At 37.7% G+C, this 18,948-nt stretch overlaps 1 protein-coding gene across 7 annotated transcripts in view; it reads left to right on the top strand.

The window, feature by feature from the left end:
- Positions 1 to 18,948, top strand: part of GRIA4 (glutamate ionotropic receptor AMPA type subunit 4) — a 294,599-nt gene that overhangs the window by 226,687 nt on the left and 48,964 nt on the right. For all 7 annotated transcript variants that reach the window (XM_034758866.1, XM_034758860.1, XM_034758863.1 and 4 more), the window contains 4 exons: positions 936 to 1,142; positions 8,436 to 8,806; positions 12,224 to 12,422; positions 18,196 to 18,443. In XM_034758866.1, the coding sequence (XP_034614757.1) occupies positions 936 to 1,142; positions 8,436 to 8,806; positions 12,224 to 12,422; positions 18,196 to 18,443 (1,025 nt within the window). The remainder of the gene's footprint in view (positions 1 to 935; positions 1,143 to 8,435; positions 8,807 to 12,223; positions 12,423 to 18,195; positions 18,444 to 18,948) is intronic.

Genomic DNA, 18,948 nt, shown 5'->3' with positions numbered 1-18,948 from the left:
TAATTGAAGATATCATGTATTATAATTTTCATAAAAAGAAAAATACTAAATTCTGAATCCACAGAGTGTCAAAAAAGACAGTATAATAATATGGGAATATTGTGACATTTCATTTTGTGCAATCACATACCATACATTATCATTACAGTGTAATTTACATACAGAACATAATATCCATTTTTCTGAGACAATTTTACTTGCAATTTTCTAGCTCATTTATGTTATAGAATGACTCTACAGTGACTTCTTTTTGCATATAGTATGCAAAGACAGCATTCTTCTAACATTACGCTTGTCTTTGCATATTCCTTGGTGTGTCCCAAGAAACATAGAACCTGCACTGTCTCTGTAAGGGGGAAGTAGGTATTTCCTCATGAGCATATTAGTGGTTTCTATTAAAATGCAAATTGCCTTCTAGTAGCCAAGGCATGGCCAAATATTTTAAACAATGGAAAGCAAATAACCAACCAGACTATGCATCTGACTATATATGTAGAGGATCCACAGCAAATGAAAGGATGTACATAGTTAAGTCAAAAAGGTTAGATTATGTCCTTACATTATCCAACATGCATTTGCATTATGTAGAGCTCCAGTCATTAGTCAGCCTTTTAGCTTATGATATATGGCAAATTTCTATTGTGAGCTCTCTCACTTAAAATTGTAAATTTCATATAAATGCTTGAATTGTGTGTGTTTATAATAAAAGGGTTTTTAAGGCTGATTTTATAACATTTATAAGCAAGTTAATAATGTCAATAGAATATATATATAAATAACATGGATTTCTGTTAGTGCTTGGAAATATACATGTGCTAGTGCTATCTGTGAGCTTTTGATAAAATACATATAGTGTTCAATCAGTGGATTACATGTTGCTATTCAGAGTCTATGCTGTATACTTCTCCTTTACAGTTCTACTTCTTTCATTATAGGAAGCCCCATATGTTATGTTCAAGAAAAATCATGATACATTTGAAGGGAATGACAAGTATGAAGGATACTGTGTAGATCTGGCATCAGAAATTGCAAAACATATTGGTATCAAGTACAAAATTGCCATTGTCCCTGATGGAAAATATGGAGCAAGGGATCCAGAGACAAAAATCTGGAATGGGATGGTGGGAGAACTTGTTTATGGGGTAAGCATACCAATTTTTGAAGTAGGATTTAACTTCTCATAACATTAGTCATAATATTTGAAGTATATATGCATTTTATTTGATCTGGGGCAAAGAACAAAATAAAACAATCGGAATTCAGTTTGAGCATTCATAGTGCTTTCTGTTATTTTCAAGTTAAAATCACAGATATTTTTACATGTTCTACTATTTACTCAAATAATCTGTTTCTTTTTCATATTAGTAGATTTTACAGTTATTAGACCATTGTGATCCTCTGGTCCGATCTCCTGCAAAACCCAGGCAATAGAATTTCACCCATGTTACTCCTGCCTCAAGCCCAATAACTCAGCATTGGATGGGGTCTATCTTTTAGAAAGACACAAAGTCTTGTTCTAAAGATTTCCAATGATGTAGAATCCACATGGTGATTCACAACTAGATTATTCAAAATTAAACCAGCATTTTTCAGAAGAATAGCATCGGTGATAGGATTTAAGAGTGAAAATAACCAGTTCTGAAACTATGACTATACATTCTGTCACGATCCATGGAAAGTCTCATCAGAATAGCACAAAAAGTAAGATTCACGAATACAGATAAAACAGGAACATGGAAAGAAACAGATTGTGGTTCCAAAAAGAGGGGAGAATATGTAAGGAGACTTGCAGCATTTATTGTTACCAAACCTAAAGAAAGCTCAGAGAGCCACCTAGTGGCTCTTCTTCTTGGTGATAACTAAAAAATAATCTTGAAATTATCTAAGTGAGAAGGTTTACACTAGCATGCACTGCTGTGAAGCTTGCATGAACCTGTCTAGAAAAGAAAAGAAAAGAAAAGAAAAGAAAAGAAAAGAAAAGAAAAGAAAAGAAAAGAAAAACTGAGTGAGTGAGCAGAATTTCACCCTAAACTCCACAAATTTTCCAGGATCCATCCAATTACAATGAAGGCCAGGACCATGCATACCAAAGCCCTGTGCCTCTTTCCAGTTCCCCAGGAGTCTGGTTCCAATGGTGCAGTTTTGCCAGATTTTCCCCCACAGGCAGCAGCTCTTGGAACCCCCATGCATGGACCTGGTGCTGTCCATGCACTTCAGGAGAGTGGGAGATGGTGCCACAGATGTTGCTGATTTCTCTTTCCACATGAGAGTAGGGAGATTACCTGTGCAAAGAAGAACCTACCTGTGCAGTTCCCAAGGAACTATCCCCATCTCTGTTTTTAAAATGTGGAAAGGTGCCTGAACACCATCTAAAGTGTGAGCCTCTTCTCTAGCAGCATGCAGGCAATGCAACTGTAAAATTCCACCAGGAAGGTAAAACATGACAATTTAGCAGAATATCTTTATTACATGAGTTGCAAATGAAGAGCCAAATCCTCAAGTGGTGTTAATCAACATAGTTCCATTGACTTAATTGGAGATGCACCAGTTGGGGATCTGGTCCAAAATGTTAGAAAAGTTTGAATAGATTGAGAGATATTTCATAAAATATATGAAGAGCCGGTAGAAACTTTTTAAGTGCACCCAGTATAGTTGAATCATGAGAGAGATGATGGCCTTTCATATAGTTAGAACCAATTCAGAGAACTTGCAAGCAGAGTTTGAAGCCTGTTTGTCCTTGAATAATCTATCTCATTAAAGGCAACCAGCTGCAGTACTGACCAAAAAATACCAAGGGTATTTAGCAAGCTCAAACAGCAATTAGTGCCACCTAGATGCTAACTTCAATAGAAATGAAAAAAATGCAACCTGCGTGCCATATCCAGTGTTGCAAATGAACTGTGTGAACCAGACACCCCATGCATGTGATAAATACTTATTTTTCTGTCAGGGAGGGAAGTGATGAAAAGTCTCATGACACTTAGCAATTGAGTGTAATAGTTCTTGTGCAGTTCCCATTTTATCATTTAGGAAGAATGGAGACTCAGTTTGGTTCTAGGAGTGGACTATTGGAGTGTGAATGAGGCCACCATAGAGCACACCAACTGGCTGCGCTAGAAGAACAAACGATAGTGTGCTTCCTATCTCTGCCTTTATTTGCTGCTATTATTTACAGAGTTTGTGTCAGCAGTTCTTGTTCCCATTGCTCAGCCCAAGTCAATAGCTGCTTAGGATCTCCATAAAAGAGGGTGGGGAGAGATCCTCCATCCCCAATCACTAGAGTATCTTGAGCACCTTCCAGTAATGTATTAAGTGATGTGACTGACATCTGCCACATGAAACTTGTTCTCCTTCCAATCCTCTCCCCAGTGGAGAACTATGCATGCATTGTCGTAATGTTTATTTTTCTAGGGGTTTGTTTTGGTTGGGGGTTTCTTGGACTCCATAAATGCTATCTAGAAATCCCAGTCTACTCTTCTGATCTATCTGAGTGACAGTAATAGTCTCGACAACACTCTACAGCCCTTGATAACTAGCTTATTCACAGAAGCACCTTGTGGTGATGAATGCCGTTAGCGATTTGCAACAGGTGTTCCTGGATGCACTAGCAGTCAACCCCAATTAAATATTCATTCTCCTGACACAGAATGTTATTCTTTCACTGTGTAATGAATAAGAAGGTCATTACCCATTTCTGTCAAAGTCTGAGAAGTGATGGGATTCTAGAGTTCACATTTTTTTAATTTGCTTTTTCTAAGACAGCACAAAATGAGTGGTGGTCTGGGGAAAGGCTAAATATTATATTTACTCATAGGGATGGAATATAGCACTCCAGCAAGTAAAACTGTCCTTAGCACCAGACCTAATCTTGCCATGATACCTAAAGTCTGAAGGATCCATAACCAATCCATGCTTGATAGTAATTCAGCCTTGACTGAAATATTGTCAAAGATGCAGGATTTTCAAGTGTATGCTGTTGCTGTTCAGCAAAACTCCAATTTCACCAGGCACCAAATAAAGTAGAACCTCAATTTTATGAGCAGCCAGTTATATGAAAGAGGTGTTGATGAAGAACAAGCCAACATCCCTTCACATACCAATGCCTTCAATGCATTGGAAAGCACTTTGCAGTGCTCTGAAGGACAAGAAAGAAGTGATGCACCAGACCTACTGTAATTTGGAGAGGTTCAATTTTATGAACTCCTCTGTCCCCAATTAGTTTGTAAAACAGGGGTTCAACAATGTTGAGTCATTATTTGTATGGACTATTGTTCCTTTTAGTAATTGCTTAAATCCATAATTGTATATCTTTACTTTTTCTGGGAAACCATAAAGTAGGAGGTTTAGTGTTTTGGTGAACACATCATACTGAAATAACTGTAAGAATGTCTTTCTTAGATAACACAGAGAGCAACCCTCGTCAGAATAAGAGTTTATACCTGCCCTAATATGCAAAACAATATACTTGTGAAAATCACACCAGCCACTGCCAAGTTTTGTGGACAGACTGTGGCAGCTAAAAGTAAATCCAGTTAATTGATGTCTAAAAACCCTGCTTCATCACCAGTCCAGCTAATATCACAGAACTTGAGAGACTTACCAAGAGCCTTGCTATACTCCCAGTATCTGAAGTCTTAGGTGATAATCAATAACCAAGTCTACTACTTACAGTGAGAGTTAGTAAATATGCCAAGATATTGTCAGTATACAGAAGACTAGAAGTTTCTCTGAGTCTTTCAGATATCTAATTATGAGAGTGCTGCATTAGCCCTTCATGTTCACAGTAAGTGAAACTTCAGAGAAAAGAAGATATGGCATGGTGTTCAAATTCAGCAATTAAACTGTTCTTCTGCAAAGAGGGGATTTGTATGTGTGATGAAATGCAACTTAGAGAAAACAAGCAACATTTAGAGTAATTGTGGGCTGTTTCACCAAGTAGACAAATAATCATGATATTGCCAACCCCAGTGTTCTTTAAAATCATGAGTGAGGCCCAAGAAATCATGAAGTTAGCCTAAAAATCATGAGATTTTATATATGTGTGTGTATATATAAATATATATATAGGATTCTTTTTCTTTACTTTCTGGTTTTTGAGAAACTTCCTTATTTTAATGAAAACTGACATTCTCATGTAATCACAGTGCTCCAAGAGCTGGGGCTTTAATAAAACCACCAATTTTGGGAGATTTGCAATAAAATTGTGAGAGTTGGCAATGCTGTTGTAATGTTTACCCAAAACAGGTATTGCTCTAATGGCTGCCATGCAAGCAAGTGAGATTTTCAAACATATTTGAAAACAAATTGTTGCTATGAAATTGGTTCAGCATTTTCAGTGGCTGAATTCAAGCTGTCTTATTTCACACTCTACTGACTCATGTTATCAAAAGTTCTAAAAGTCTCAAATTACAGCTGTATGGTTGCCTCTAAGGGACAACCCACTACACATGTATTCTCCAAAAGCCTCTTCATGTACATATGTGTATATGAATGTGGATAGATGAACTAGATCAAATCCATTATTACTTAATTCCAATTGAACTCAGTGAAGTTATACTAGGGATAGTTTTAGCTTATATTGTTTCAAATTTGCACAGTGAGAAAATTACTGCTTGGTGTATAATTATTTTCAGTTGGTGCTTAAGTTAAAATTGTACAGTGGGACTTTCAAGCACAGATATAATCTAAGGATCTGGCAGAATTTCTGCTATAAGTCTCCATTTTCAGAGGTTTATCATTTGGCTACAAAACTTGCTTCTAGCTGGAATGTTTCTCATTCCTGAACTATTTTTAACATTTAGATTTTTTTTTTTAATTTTAAGAGTTTTTAGGCATTTCAAATTTTACAGGACTACAAAAACTTACAACATTTCAGATTTTCTTTCTGATTTTGTATCATACAATCAACTTGCTCAGAGGTTAATTCAGCAAAGCATTTAAGCACATGTTTAACTTTCATCATGTGCTGACATCCCATTGAAGTCAATAGGACTTAAGCATGTGCTTAAGTACTTTGCTGAGTTGGGATGGCCTTAATCACATGCTAAACATTTTAAGTGTATTGCTAAATTGTGGCCTATGAGCCACATTCCTAAGGATGCTAGTCCATAAGATGAATTTGCAGCATTTTAGTACTTATAAAATAAAATTAAGACACTGATGCCATGGAGGCTTGGGAGTAAGTCTTGGCTGCCCCTGTGTGGATGTCTTGGGGATTTGAGAGGAGGACAACAGAGGGACACTACGCATCACATGCACACAGGAGCCAGGCAGAATGCTGCCACTAACAGTCCCAGGGTACTACTCTGCACCATTGATCTCGGTGAGTGTTTTCCCCTTGATTTCAAAGAGTACAAAATTAAGCCCCTGAACACAATAGTGGCCCAACTAACACACCCAGTAATGCTCCATAGCTTAGACAAGGCATGGCCAGTCAGGTTAGTTGAAATGCGAGGGACCTGCCCTCTCATGATATCACCTGGAGGGAAGTGTGGTGATGGTGGATGGCAGAGATGCTTCACAGTACCACCAGCCAGTTGCCACATCTCTGCTGCCCTGACCCATTCCATGCCTCTGGCTGCAAAAGCCAGGTTTTAGCCCTTAAAGCCTAGCTACTGGGCCAGATGTAGCAATTGCTCATCATGATGTTTTTTTACAATGTAGTAAGTGTTTTAGGCCCATAATATAAAAAATAATGTTAGGGAACTATCAAATACACATGTATACTACAGATAATACCCAGTCATAATCTATGGTGCCATTACAGTGCATGCTGTGAATGTGTGTTAGCCACACACATCAGTCTGCTGTTATTTTCCTTCATACACTGTATATTTTGGATTTGGGGCACAGTACTATATTTTAATAAAACATCCATCAATGTAGTCAGTGTGCTGCATCAGCATGACCTCCCTACACAAGATCTTTTACTTTTATAGGAGAATTTTATTCCAGGTCTAAATTAACAAATCTAGTATCAGAGGGGTAGCCGTGTTAGTCTGGATCTGTAAAAAGCAACAAAGAGTCCTGTGGCACCTTAAAGACTAACAGATGTATTGGAGCATAAGCTTCATGGGTGAATACCCACTTCGTCACCCACGAAAGCTTATGCTCCAATACATCTGTTAGTCTTTAAGGTGCCACAGGACTCTGTTGCTTTTAACAAATCTAAGCAACCTGGCATAATACAAACAGGCTATATGTCAGCAGACAGCATGATAGATTCTTCTTTTTCATTCATGAAGGATAACCATGCATAGTGATTTCATCTTTTTTGATAGAATGTCTATGCAGATCCACTGGCCAAAACATCCCAGCGGGGCCGGGGAATAGTCCAAGGCTGCATCCATGAACTATAGTGATCCCTGTACAAAGGCAATGCTAGAGCTCCACTCCTGGGGATTGAAGATTTATTCCAAATGAATCCCAGAGAGATTCCCTGTACAAAACTATTCAACTCAGGCTTTGCATAGGGGTCTGGAATTTGGCCCTATGGGGCTTTTCTATGCTTCCTGTGGGAAGAAATAACTTATCACCAGCTCTATCATATTTGTACTTATTAAGGAAACGAGAGAAATTTAGGTCAATATCTTATTTTTTCATAAACCAAGATATACATTATTTATTTTTATTAAGTATTCGTGCTAGAGACTCCCCTAGAAACCTAGAAACCCAGTCAGGATTGGAATTTCCAATATAAATATACTAGATCCATGTATTCATGTGTTCGTCTCAAATTCAGGTTTTCCCCATAAACTGTAAAGGTGGTGAATGGAAGCACCACACTTTTTCATTTCCATTGCTAACATGCTGCCTTTTAACATGATCTAAGATAACACCAAAACATATTTACACCCTGATCCTACAAAGACTTAGGCACATACTAAACTTTACAGGTTTAAATCTTTGCAGCATCCGGACCTTAACTTGTTTCTCATTTCTATGTTTCTCATACTATCTGGAATGCACATTGGTATCATTTATTTGCTTCTTTTCCTGCAGGAGGGATCATATCAGACAGAAAATTTAGTTATAACTGACTATCTCTGGTGGGTTTGTAGACAGAACTAGTACTCTGCACATTTGGTGGGGATAGCATGGTTATAATTTTGTTTTAGGTTTACCTGGTTTTTTACTTCTCTTACTTTAGCAATTGAGGTAATGCCTCAAATGATCTGTTTTAGGGTTTTATTCGGCAACCCATCACCATAGTATCTGAGCCTTCCACATTATTTGTACACTGAATTATCTGTATACTGCCTATAAAAATATAAACCTGCATTTTATTTTAATAATTGATTGCATTAATGAAAAGAACACATAAATAAACCTAACAATGTGCTGGTGTTAAAGCTGTAATTTTGGAATTAGCTGCTTAGACGATTTTATAAACCAAATTCAATTAATCTATGCATCTATATTTCTTTTTCTTCTAGAAAGCAGAGATTGCTGTTGCACCTCTGACCATCACTTTGGTACGAGAAGAGGTCATTGATTTTTCTAAGCCTTTTATGAGTTTGGGGATATCCATTATGATAAAAAAGCCCCAGAAATCTAAACCAGGAGTGTTTTCCTTCTTGGACCCTTTGGCGTATGAGATCTGGATGTGCATAGTCTTTGCCTACATTGGTGTCAGTGTGGTCCTGTTCCTAGTTAGCAGGTTTAGCCCATATGAGTGGCACACAGAAGAGCCAGAGGATGGGAAAGAAGGACCCAGTGATCAGCCTCCCAATGAGTTTGGCATATTCAACAGCCTCTGGTTTTCCCTGGGTGCCTTTATGCAACAAGGATGTGATATTTCCCCAAGGTTTGTGTCAAATCTTTTAACTTTTGCATTTTATCTTCAACACTGATGATGCTGGGGTGCATAAATTCTTCCTTCTCTTCTTTTACTGGTGGTATGTAGAATGTTTGTAGAGTTTTTCCATTTAGAAACTATAGAGTACTAGAGAAACTGCTTAGGAATTTTATCACTATTGGTACTTTTCAAACTTCAGTGTAAATACATCAGGAACAGTTACTTACTTTCTCAGCTGATAACTTGTACGCATTGGGGCAATTCCACTGACTTCATTAGAACTATACAAGTACTAAATCTTGCCCATTGTATCACAGTAGAAACAGTGTGCCGTTATGCTGACTATTTGACCTGCATGAATGAATTTCCTCGTTTTGTTTCATATTAAATTGTAAAAACAACAAGGAGTCTAGTGGCACCTTAAAGACTAACAGATTTATTTGGGCATAAGCTTTTGTGGGTAAAAACCTCACTTCTTCAGATGCTGATCAGGTGGTTCCTCAGTTTCTTTGAGAGTGTGTGGCACAGTCTCTCACCATAGTCAGTATAGTATGTTGATTGCAATGGATTTTTTACCTTCAGTCCATTTGGTATGATGCCCATCTGTTTGCATTTGGAGAGGAAGATGATGTCTGTCTGTATCTGTGCAAGTTTTTTGTTGAGGTTGATGGATTTCCACTCCATACGGCTAAATTTAGTGCCTTGCATGGTGTCAAGCTGCATCCGAAGAAGTGAGGTTTTTACCCACGAAAGCTTATGCCCAAATAAATCTGTTAATCTTTAAGGTGCCACCAGACTCCTTGTTGTTTTTGTAGATACAGACTAACACGGCTACTCCCGATATTAAATTGTACAGTCACTGCTTGCAGTGAATCACTGTGTATAAGAGAGAAAATGCTTTTAGTGACTGTTTCTGATAAATACTATATAATTGCCAAACTTAAAGAGTTGGACCTGAGCAACCAAACTTCTGCGGGAACTTTTATTTGAATCAGTCACCACCAGCTCATTAAACGTTAAGGCCAATTTTTTCCCAATGTGGATGCCTAAACTTAGCATTCACAGTGGGATTTTCAAAAGTGTTCAGCACTGGCCTAACTCTGCTGCCGTTGAAGTCCATGGTAAAACTCCCATTGATTTCAATGAGAGCAAAATTAGCCCAATGATGAGCATTTTTCAAAATTTCACTCTAGAGGCAAAATCATGGATCTTGGATCACATATTCACTTTGCAATCTAAGAGAAATAGCCAACTTAAAATGCATCATCTCTTTACCATTTAAATACCTTTGTTTTGTTTTTAAAATGTGGTATGGATTTGTTGGTCAAAATCATGACCCAGAAACAACCATCTTGTTAGCAGACATTATGAAAACTTAGAAAGTTCTGCTCAGTTCAACTATATTCTTCCTAGTCAATTTCTTAGCCCTTTCTTGGGCAGACTTCCACCTGTGTAAAATGTCAGCAAAAGTGAGTGTTGGGTTTCCCAATGGGGACAACCTAGTGGCAAGTACATAGGATTTGGAATCAGGAACTTCCAAGTTCTCACCTTGTCTCTGACACTGAATTCTTGTGCAGTCTCGGGAAAGTCACTTACGGTAAAATTTTCAAAAAGTGTCTAAATGACTTAGGACCCTAAATCCCATTTTCAAAAGTGATATAGGTAATTCAAAGCCTTTCTCATTGAAAAGTCAATGGAACTTGGATTCCTAAGTATTTACATCCCAGATTTAAGTGTTGCTGTGCTCAGCATTGCAATGCCTCACTGATTTAGGAACATCAATCCCTTTTAAAAAGGAGATTTAAGTTCCTAAGTCAGTTAGGTGTTGCAATGCTGAGCACAGCAATACCTAAATACATCTACACGTTTGGGCCTTAGTCACTTTTGAAAATGGAAAAAGTTCATTGAAATCAGTGGTTGTTAGGCACCTAGGTGCTTTTGAAAATCCCAGTAAGCACCCAACAATCTGGCCATAAATTACTTATGTGTTTTTTTAAAATTTACCCTTTGGCCTTAGTACTTCAGCCTCTACTCAGATAAGTCTCCTTGAAGTCAAGTTTTGCCAGAGTAAGGACTGCAGGATAGGCCCATTAACCCATGTACTTCAGATCTCTAATCAGATTTCTAATCTGTAAAATAATGATAATCCTTCTTCAGCCAACCTCATAAAACTGTGGTGAAGATTAATGAAATAATATTCTTATTAACAGGAGAATATTCACTGTTAATATGAAAAGTATTATATACAGTACAATGTGAATATTATTCAACAACCAAACATGCTTCTGCTTGTGGCCTATTCAGGAGTCAAAGCCAGGTTTCTAGAGGTGGTAGAACTAATTCATTGCACCACCTAGCTCCTAGAGTCTTTCTACTTTCATATTATTATGTTGTATTTTAAGGCAATGTATATGAAATAAAACCGTATGTATCTCAATTTTGTTTGCTACACTAAATAAGGCTGTGAAGAGTACTGTTTCCTTTCAGAACATATGCTTAGATAACACACAGAGGAGGAAGGATGATATTGTGCATAAGGCAACTGAGCAGGAGATATAAGAGCTGGGTTCCATTCCTGGCACTGCCACAGACTTCTTGTGTGACCTTGGACAAGTTACTTAAACTCTCTGAGCCCAATCCTGCTCCCTTTGAATTTAAAGGCAAAACTCCCTGACTTCAATGGCAACAGGAGCAATCTTTTTTCTGCCTGTTTTCTCATCTGTATAATTGGCAAAGTATTTACATCAGAGAAGTGGTGTAAGGCTAAATATTCATTAATTTTGCAAAGCATTTTCCTCAGATGACAGGTGGCACCGAAATGGAAAGTATTATTTATTACTTATCTATTGTCAATATTCCTGTTGTTATTATGCACAGCTTCTTAAATAACTACATGAAACTACGGGTTTTCAGAGCTGCGGGAATATGTACTCGGGTTGTTTTCCTATAAGTGGAAAATTACATATAAGTGGCAATTGCGTTCTAATACTACATGCAACATATTGTACACTCACGGGAGCTTGGGGACTTTGAGTTTTGTTTTATATTTTAGAAGGAAGAATAGAGCCCACCTTGCTTTACTATTTTCACTCTCCAAAAATAGATACTTCTTGTTACAAATCCCTATAGTGTAGTCTAGCAGCCATTTCCTGTATTAAAAAGTATCAAGAGAACAACCACTAGAGAGCATTCACAATGCCTTGTACAAATAGCACTGTTTATATACTGCATTTTAAATTCCAGGCCGCATAATTTATGAGGGGAGTGTTGTTATGAAATATACAGTAGTATATTAAACTTATAAAATCTCACACCCATTGACTGTTACTTATTAATAAATACCCAGTAATAATGATCTCTCTCACTCTCTCTTTCTCTCCTTGACATAAGAGATAGGAAAATGTGCATTATCTTATTCATGTTTAGATCCCTCTCAGGTCGCATTGTTGGAGGTGTTTGGTGGTTCTTCACACTCATCATTATTTCGTCATACACTGCTAACCTCGCTGCTTTCTTGACTGTTGAGCGAATGGTCTCGCCCATAGAAAGTGCAGAAGACCTTGCCAAACAAACTGAAATTGCATATGGAACACTGGACTCAGGGTCAACAAAAGAATTCTTCAGAGTAAGTTGGCATGCTTAATAAGGGCCATCCTCCCTACAGACAAGTGTACGATGAAATGTTCAGAATGCTGAAATAATGTTCCTTTACAAATAATTATGTTGTGGTTTGTAGTTCCTGCAATACTGAGGTTACAATTTTTACCTCCAGCACCACTTGTTGGCATTTGCAGTCATTTTAATTTGTGGAAAGCTTATTGATCTTGACACATCAGGCAAGGGAACAGCCCTGAGGGATGGTGGAACCAGAGATAATTAGAGCAGCATTGCACTACTGATTCATCTCAAGCTACAGTACTGAAATAATATCCAGCATTGAATGAGCTGTGATGATGATAAGGAGTCTTGCTGTTTTGCTTCTACCTATAGATTTTGCTGAGAACTCTTTTGCTGAGGGGAGGCATATGAAGTCTGGTGACTGGATAAAAATTTTACTAATCGCTGACTTACATAGAACATGGAAAATGTGATGTTTTTGTGGGTTTGGCGCATTAGAAAACAGCATAAATGACCAGTCATATGAATTTGTTGTGTGCTATCTCTATTGATTAGTTCATTTTCATTTGCTTTCCTATATCAGTGTGGTAGGGATGTATTGTTCTCTTCTCCCAGCAGTTTAGAGGCAGAAAGCACTGACATTACCAACAGTACATAAGAACACTGATCGCTCCTTCTGCTTAGTTTTCTGTCTCTAGCAGTTGGAAGTACAGCCCAGTTGTTTTTAGCTAGACATTGTCAGCCAGTAGCCTCATCTGAGATTAATTAAATGCCAGGTGTTAGCTAAAGTTCATAGAGAAAAGATGTTTTCAGTAGAAACAAGGAGTTGGAATGTTGTTGTTTTTCTTTTCATTAAGTCTTGTTAAAAGGACACTGTCAAACGCTGGGATGTTCCCCTCTTCCCTCCCTCCAACCCCCTCAAAATAAAAAAAAAGACAGACCATTGGGCTTCGTCTTCAAACTGAAATCTCTCAACTAGGTATACATTTTTAATAAAACTTAAATGTGGTTCCTAAATTACTGACAATATCCCTTTAAGGATTCGACATAGAATCTGCTAAGCATTCCTAACATATCTATAGTTAGGTATTTTACCACAGGAGATGCATGGAGATATTTTAGAAGACTTTGTAAAAATGTTTTAGTATTATTTTACACCAGTATTGTGTACATCAGTATGGTAGATACCTTACTGAACATAGAGCTAGAAAGGTCCCTGACTCAGAGATTTTACAATCTGGGACTCTGATCTTGCAAACACCTATTCATGTGTTTAGCCTTATGTGCAATCCATTGTTCAGTGTGTGTTACGTGTCCCCTCTGTGCCCACTCCATAGAGAAGATGGGTCTGTTACAACTTATAACTCTGGATCTGGAGGTTGGCCAAGATGGTGGCTGTCACATACATGGGGGCTTGTCTGGGATTTGAACTCCTTTGATCCTCTAGATGAGCTTCCTTTGTCCTGAGGCAATGTGTAACCCTCTGACCACCATGGGTTACAAGGACTCCTTGGTGCCTGAGCTACAAAGTCTGGCTCTTTAACTAACTGCTGAAAAGTCATGTTCTAGTTTTCCAGGTTCGATCCCTGGTGTAAACCAAAATGGTGACCATTGCATGTGAGTAGTTCCATTAACTAAGCTAACACAATAAGGGTAATTAAAATATATAAATGGCTGAGGAATAAGACAGGTTTATATATTCTTAATAGTTCCCTGTTATTTTTTAATAGACTTAACATGCCCATCGTAAAATCTCATTTCTTGTAGGCAATGCTGCAGAGTGAGTGTATAGGGATTTGGAAAAAAAAAACAAAAAAAAAGAATGGGACCCTTTCTCTGAAGCTTCCATAACACTTTGACAAACTGCAATTTTGAAATAATGAGGTCAGCTCCTTTGATATATGGACGAACTACCAATCTCAGCCACAATACTTTTGTCATTTTTTTTCTAATCATGCTGTAAAGATAACTACTATATTGTGCTTTAACTCTGTGTTCTATGTAAATAACAATAGCCATTTTTAAAAAGAAATAGCATTTTTGAATCCACCTGTGGTAAACACCATTCTTTCACTTTAACCTTTGAAAATTAAAAGAAAAGCAGCAAGATCAACTGTGTCTCAACATTTCCCTCCTTCCCCCCCCCACGTATTTTAGAACATAAAAGCAAACAAGACAAAAGTAGCCATAAAAACTAAATGTAACTGCACATAGAAATGTGGAGCTTTAACAAGCACTAGGCTAGCTGGAGCACTTTGTTTAAATCATGTTGCTAAAGGCTTATCTTCAAAAGGGTTCTGATCTATGCAATGGTGCCGTGTCTATTGCTAAAAATACTTAACAAGAAATATAGGAGAAACAATAAAGTATTTCCAAAGGGATGCAAACATCTTCACTTAAATGTTTTACAATACAGACATTGAGATCCAGCCTTGATAAACATTAAAAGAAAACCCCACCTGATTCACTCAGTCCAGCATTCTAAAAGGTTGGAAGACAAAGAGCACTTCTCATCATTTTGGGGCTTCATGCTGTTGGTTACCATTTTATTAATAATTACCATCTCGATGAAAAATGATCACTCATGACCCTGACTATATGGGGTCCAAATGTCAGAAAATCTAAATTAATTTGCAATCTGCTTTAGTTCTGATTGATCAGCAAAGAGAAAAAATATTGTTTTTAAGTCAACTTAAAAGAAAAACAGAGTTCCTTTCTGACTGTTCTTAAAGCTGGCTGGAAGCTGTGAAAGCTGAATGTTGAAAGCAGTTTGCTCAAAGGCAGAGAATTAAATTTCAGTTGTCTTGCAGAAAAAAAATCCTATATGAAAGGTAGCATTGTCAAGTATGAGAATTCAAACCTCTCACTATTTCCTTATATTATAGTATGGAAAATCTATTGGCTTTCTGTCTGGTTTTCAATCTAGTTTAGCTTATACTGTATATTGAATGTTAATGCTGACAGAATTATTCAGCTGAAAGTTGCAGGCTTGACAGTGTTTCTATATAGATGAGGACTTGTTAGAACTTCAGTGCTTTCTATTGTTTGCCTGGTGGGAGAAGGAAACTGAATTGCGAAAAAGGTTTTTTAAAAAAGACCTTCTTTAAGAAATGTAGGCCATGATTTGCCAAGACAGAAGAATGAAAATTTTACCTTAATTTATTATGTTTTAGTTTTACGAGAGAAACCAGTACACTATATTTCCTTATCAAGAATCTAGTACTAAACACTTCAGGACTATTGGGAAGTAGAGATAGATAAAGACACGTCAGCATTCTTGATATGGCGCCTGATGCAGCACTGAGGTACTCCAGTTTTATACCACTCTAACTGAAATCAGTGGAGTTACCCCAGTGTAAAATAGGAATAACACAGTGGTGAATCAGGCCCAGATCCTGCTCCCTGTTACACAGGTATAAATGCAGAGTAACTCAATAGTTATCATTGTTTAGTCTGCAGAAGAGAAGAACTACCTGAAAGGGGGTTCCAAAGAAGATGGATCTAGACTGTTCTCAGTGGTACCAAATGACAGAACAAGGAGTAATGGTCTCAAGTTGCAGTAGGGGAGGTTTAGGTTGGATATTAGGAAAAACTTTTTCAATAGGAGGGTGGTGATGCACTGGAATGGGTTACCTAGGGAGATGGTGGAATCTCCTTCCTTAGAGGTTTTTAAGGTCAGGCTTGACAAAGCCCTGGCTGGGATGATTTAGTTGGGAATTCGTCCTGCTTTGAGCAGGGGGTTGGACTAGATGACCTCCTGAGGTCCCTTCCAACCCTGATATTCTATGATTCTATGGTTTATGGGCACTATGGAAGTAGTATGAATTGATACCAGGGTAATAGCGGCAGGAGCTGGTTCCATGGACATGACTAGCTGTGCAGGTATTTTTGATGGTTGAAATTTTTTAGCTGTCAGTATTTTTTCCATGATAGGATAAAATGGAGTGTATGCACCAGCTGAAAAAAATGAAGAGATTTTGTTAAGCTCCTACACAAGGCATATTCATGAGACACTTGTGGTAAAACGCTGTTCACTAGCAAACACTGATAAATGTTCCAGCCACAAAGATGTTTCCTTTCACCATTCTCCTGTGCAGCTGAGACATTGTTCTCTGGCCACATTACTAATACAATTATTCAGTAATTGGTACAGATGAATACTTCAGGGAGTTTTTCTTTATCTTCTACAGAGTTTCCATACTGACTCTTTTTAAGGTAAATCAATTTAAGTGAATATTTAATTCCTTAGTTCCATATTTTCTTGTAAAATCTCCCCAGTTCCACCCACTCTGCCTGTCATGGAACAAGGTGCAAGGTGCTGAGAAACCTCAACTCCCACTGAAGTCAGTGGGACTTTAGGACTGATTCAACATCTGTTGCTATTCAGAAAAGCACTTAAGCACATGCTTAAGTCCCATTGATATAAGGTTAAGCACATGCTTAAGTGCTTTGTTGAATATGGATGCACATAAGCATTTTGTTACTTTGCGGCCTGGAGGCACTCAGCACCTCCCAGGAGCGCTAGTACCTTGCAGGACTGAGCACAAAAACCTAATTCTGCTTCAATGAGAACTCCTTTCAACTTGTACAAGAGCTGGATGGAGCTCCCTAGAAACATCTAGTTTCACTAAAAGGCGCCTTCTCCTCCCATGCCAAAGAGGAGGGGAGAGCTGGCGTTTGTTCAATAAAAACGCTGATTGATGTATAGCTGCCAACATTTTAAAAGTTGTGCATTATCTAGGTTTGAATATATGTATCCATGTTGTTGGGGGGAGTAGGGGAGTAAAGGTAGGTGGCTTTTAATTGTACATGTTAAATATGAATGGCAAATGTGCAAAGCCTTATTCCTGACAATAGAATTTTTCTTTTTCTTTCTTTCTTTCTTTCTTTCTTTCTAAAGTTTTAGATAATTACAATAACAAAAAAAAATACCATCTTTTCCCACCTATAAGGCATTATCATTTGTAACTGTGCTAAGCATTCACCAGGGAGACAGATTTCCAAGTAATCTACAACAAGCTGTAAATTTATCATACATTTCTGGCTGAGGTCTGCACCACTGGTACAATTCTGAGATGATAGGAGGAAGGGCTTGGTTGGCTAAGGATCACTGATATTGGAATTCTTTCTCCCACAACACAAACAAAAGACCAAGATGCCATGTCTTTGAGATCAAAGCTCAATACACTATTTTGTTTTGTGTGCACATCTGAGTTTTGTTTATATTTGTTTTTAGTGTGGGGTGTATTCCAAAGTAACTACTCAGCCTTTACTCAAGCAAAACTTACTGAAGGCAATACGAGTTTTGACTGAGTAAAATTGAGCATTAAAACTGAGTAAGGCCTTCAAGATTTTATCCAGTATTTGTGGGAGGCCTGTTTTCTTTTTCTCTTTCTCCTGCTCTGTGGATTTTAAGGGATATATTTCCCATTTGTAAGTTTTGGCTTGAATTTTCAGTCACCCTAAAATCCTTTTACTCTGCTCTGAAAGCGAAAACTACCTTTGTGTAGCTGAGACTTCAGGCCTATGATTGCAATTATTTTATTAAGGCTCCCAGAGGCTACAGGGTGCCTAAAATTAAAGTTTGTTGTTATTATATTATTGTTATTTACTGTTTCTTTTAAAATAACCAAAGTACTCAAGGAAATCTCTTGCCCAGGTAAAACTGTCCAAAAACCGCTGGTGTGAGGGATCAGGTTTGATCAATTGTACATTGAGTTGTGGTGCATTCGATGCCTCAATGTCTATGGTGTATCTAATTTCTCTTTAATTTTCTCCAGAGATCAAAAATAGCAGTGTATGAAAAGATGTGGACCTACATGAAATCGGCAGAGCCATCAGTGTTCACTAGGACTACAGCTGAGGGAGTAGCCCGTGTTCGCAAATCCAAGGGCAAGTTTGCCTTCCTCCTGGAGTCCACCATGAACGAATACATTGAACAGCGAAAGCCGTGTGACACCATGAAAGTGGGAGGAAATCTGGATTCGAAAGGCTATGGAGTAGCCACACCCAAGGGTTCTCCATTAAGGTGGGTGGAATAGTATAACAATATAACATGTGTTGTTATAGTATTCCACCTTCCCTGATGTCCCTGATATAGTTCTTTTTGTGTTGTGTGTGAACATGGTATGTTATGTTTTCTTTTACTCCATTTCATATTTTTGATCAACAAGGAGGTAACAGTTTCCAATAGTGATGTAGATTTAATAGCTATAGTTGACGTATCTTTCAAGGCCATATAAAAACCAAACTGGTTGAACACTAGCTACTTCGTCAACCTAAACAAATGTTAACAGCAGCTGTTCTAGCTCACCAGCTTATTTCACCAAATTCAGCCCTAAGGTTCATAATATCAGTAACATTCCTACATTTTATGTTTTGGTTATTGACTCTGGCTGCTATTTTCTAGATAAAAAGCTGCTTGTAGCATCTTATTTCAAATGTCACCATTTAGGAGATAATCAGTACCAGTGTTTAATTTATTAAAACACCTTCTTATCTAGAAAAAAAAAAAGCTAAAATTTGGGTTTCTA

Source organism: Trachemys scripta, chromosome 1, assembly GCF_013100865.1.
Source record: "Trachemys scripta elegans isolate TJP31775 chromosome 1, CAS_Tse_1.0, whole genome shotgun sequence".
Classification (NCBI taxonomy): domain Eukaryota; kingdom Metazoa; phylum Chordata; order Testudines; family Emydidae; genus Trachemys; species Trachemys scripta.
This window is presented reverse-complemented; position numbering and strand designations above follow the sequence as displayed.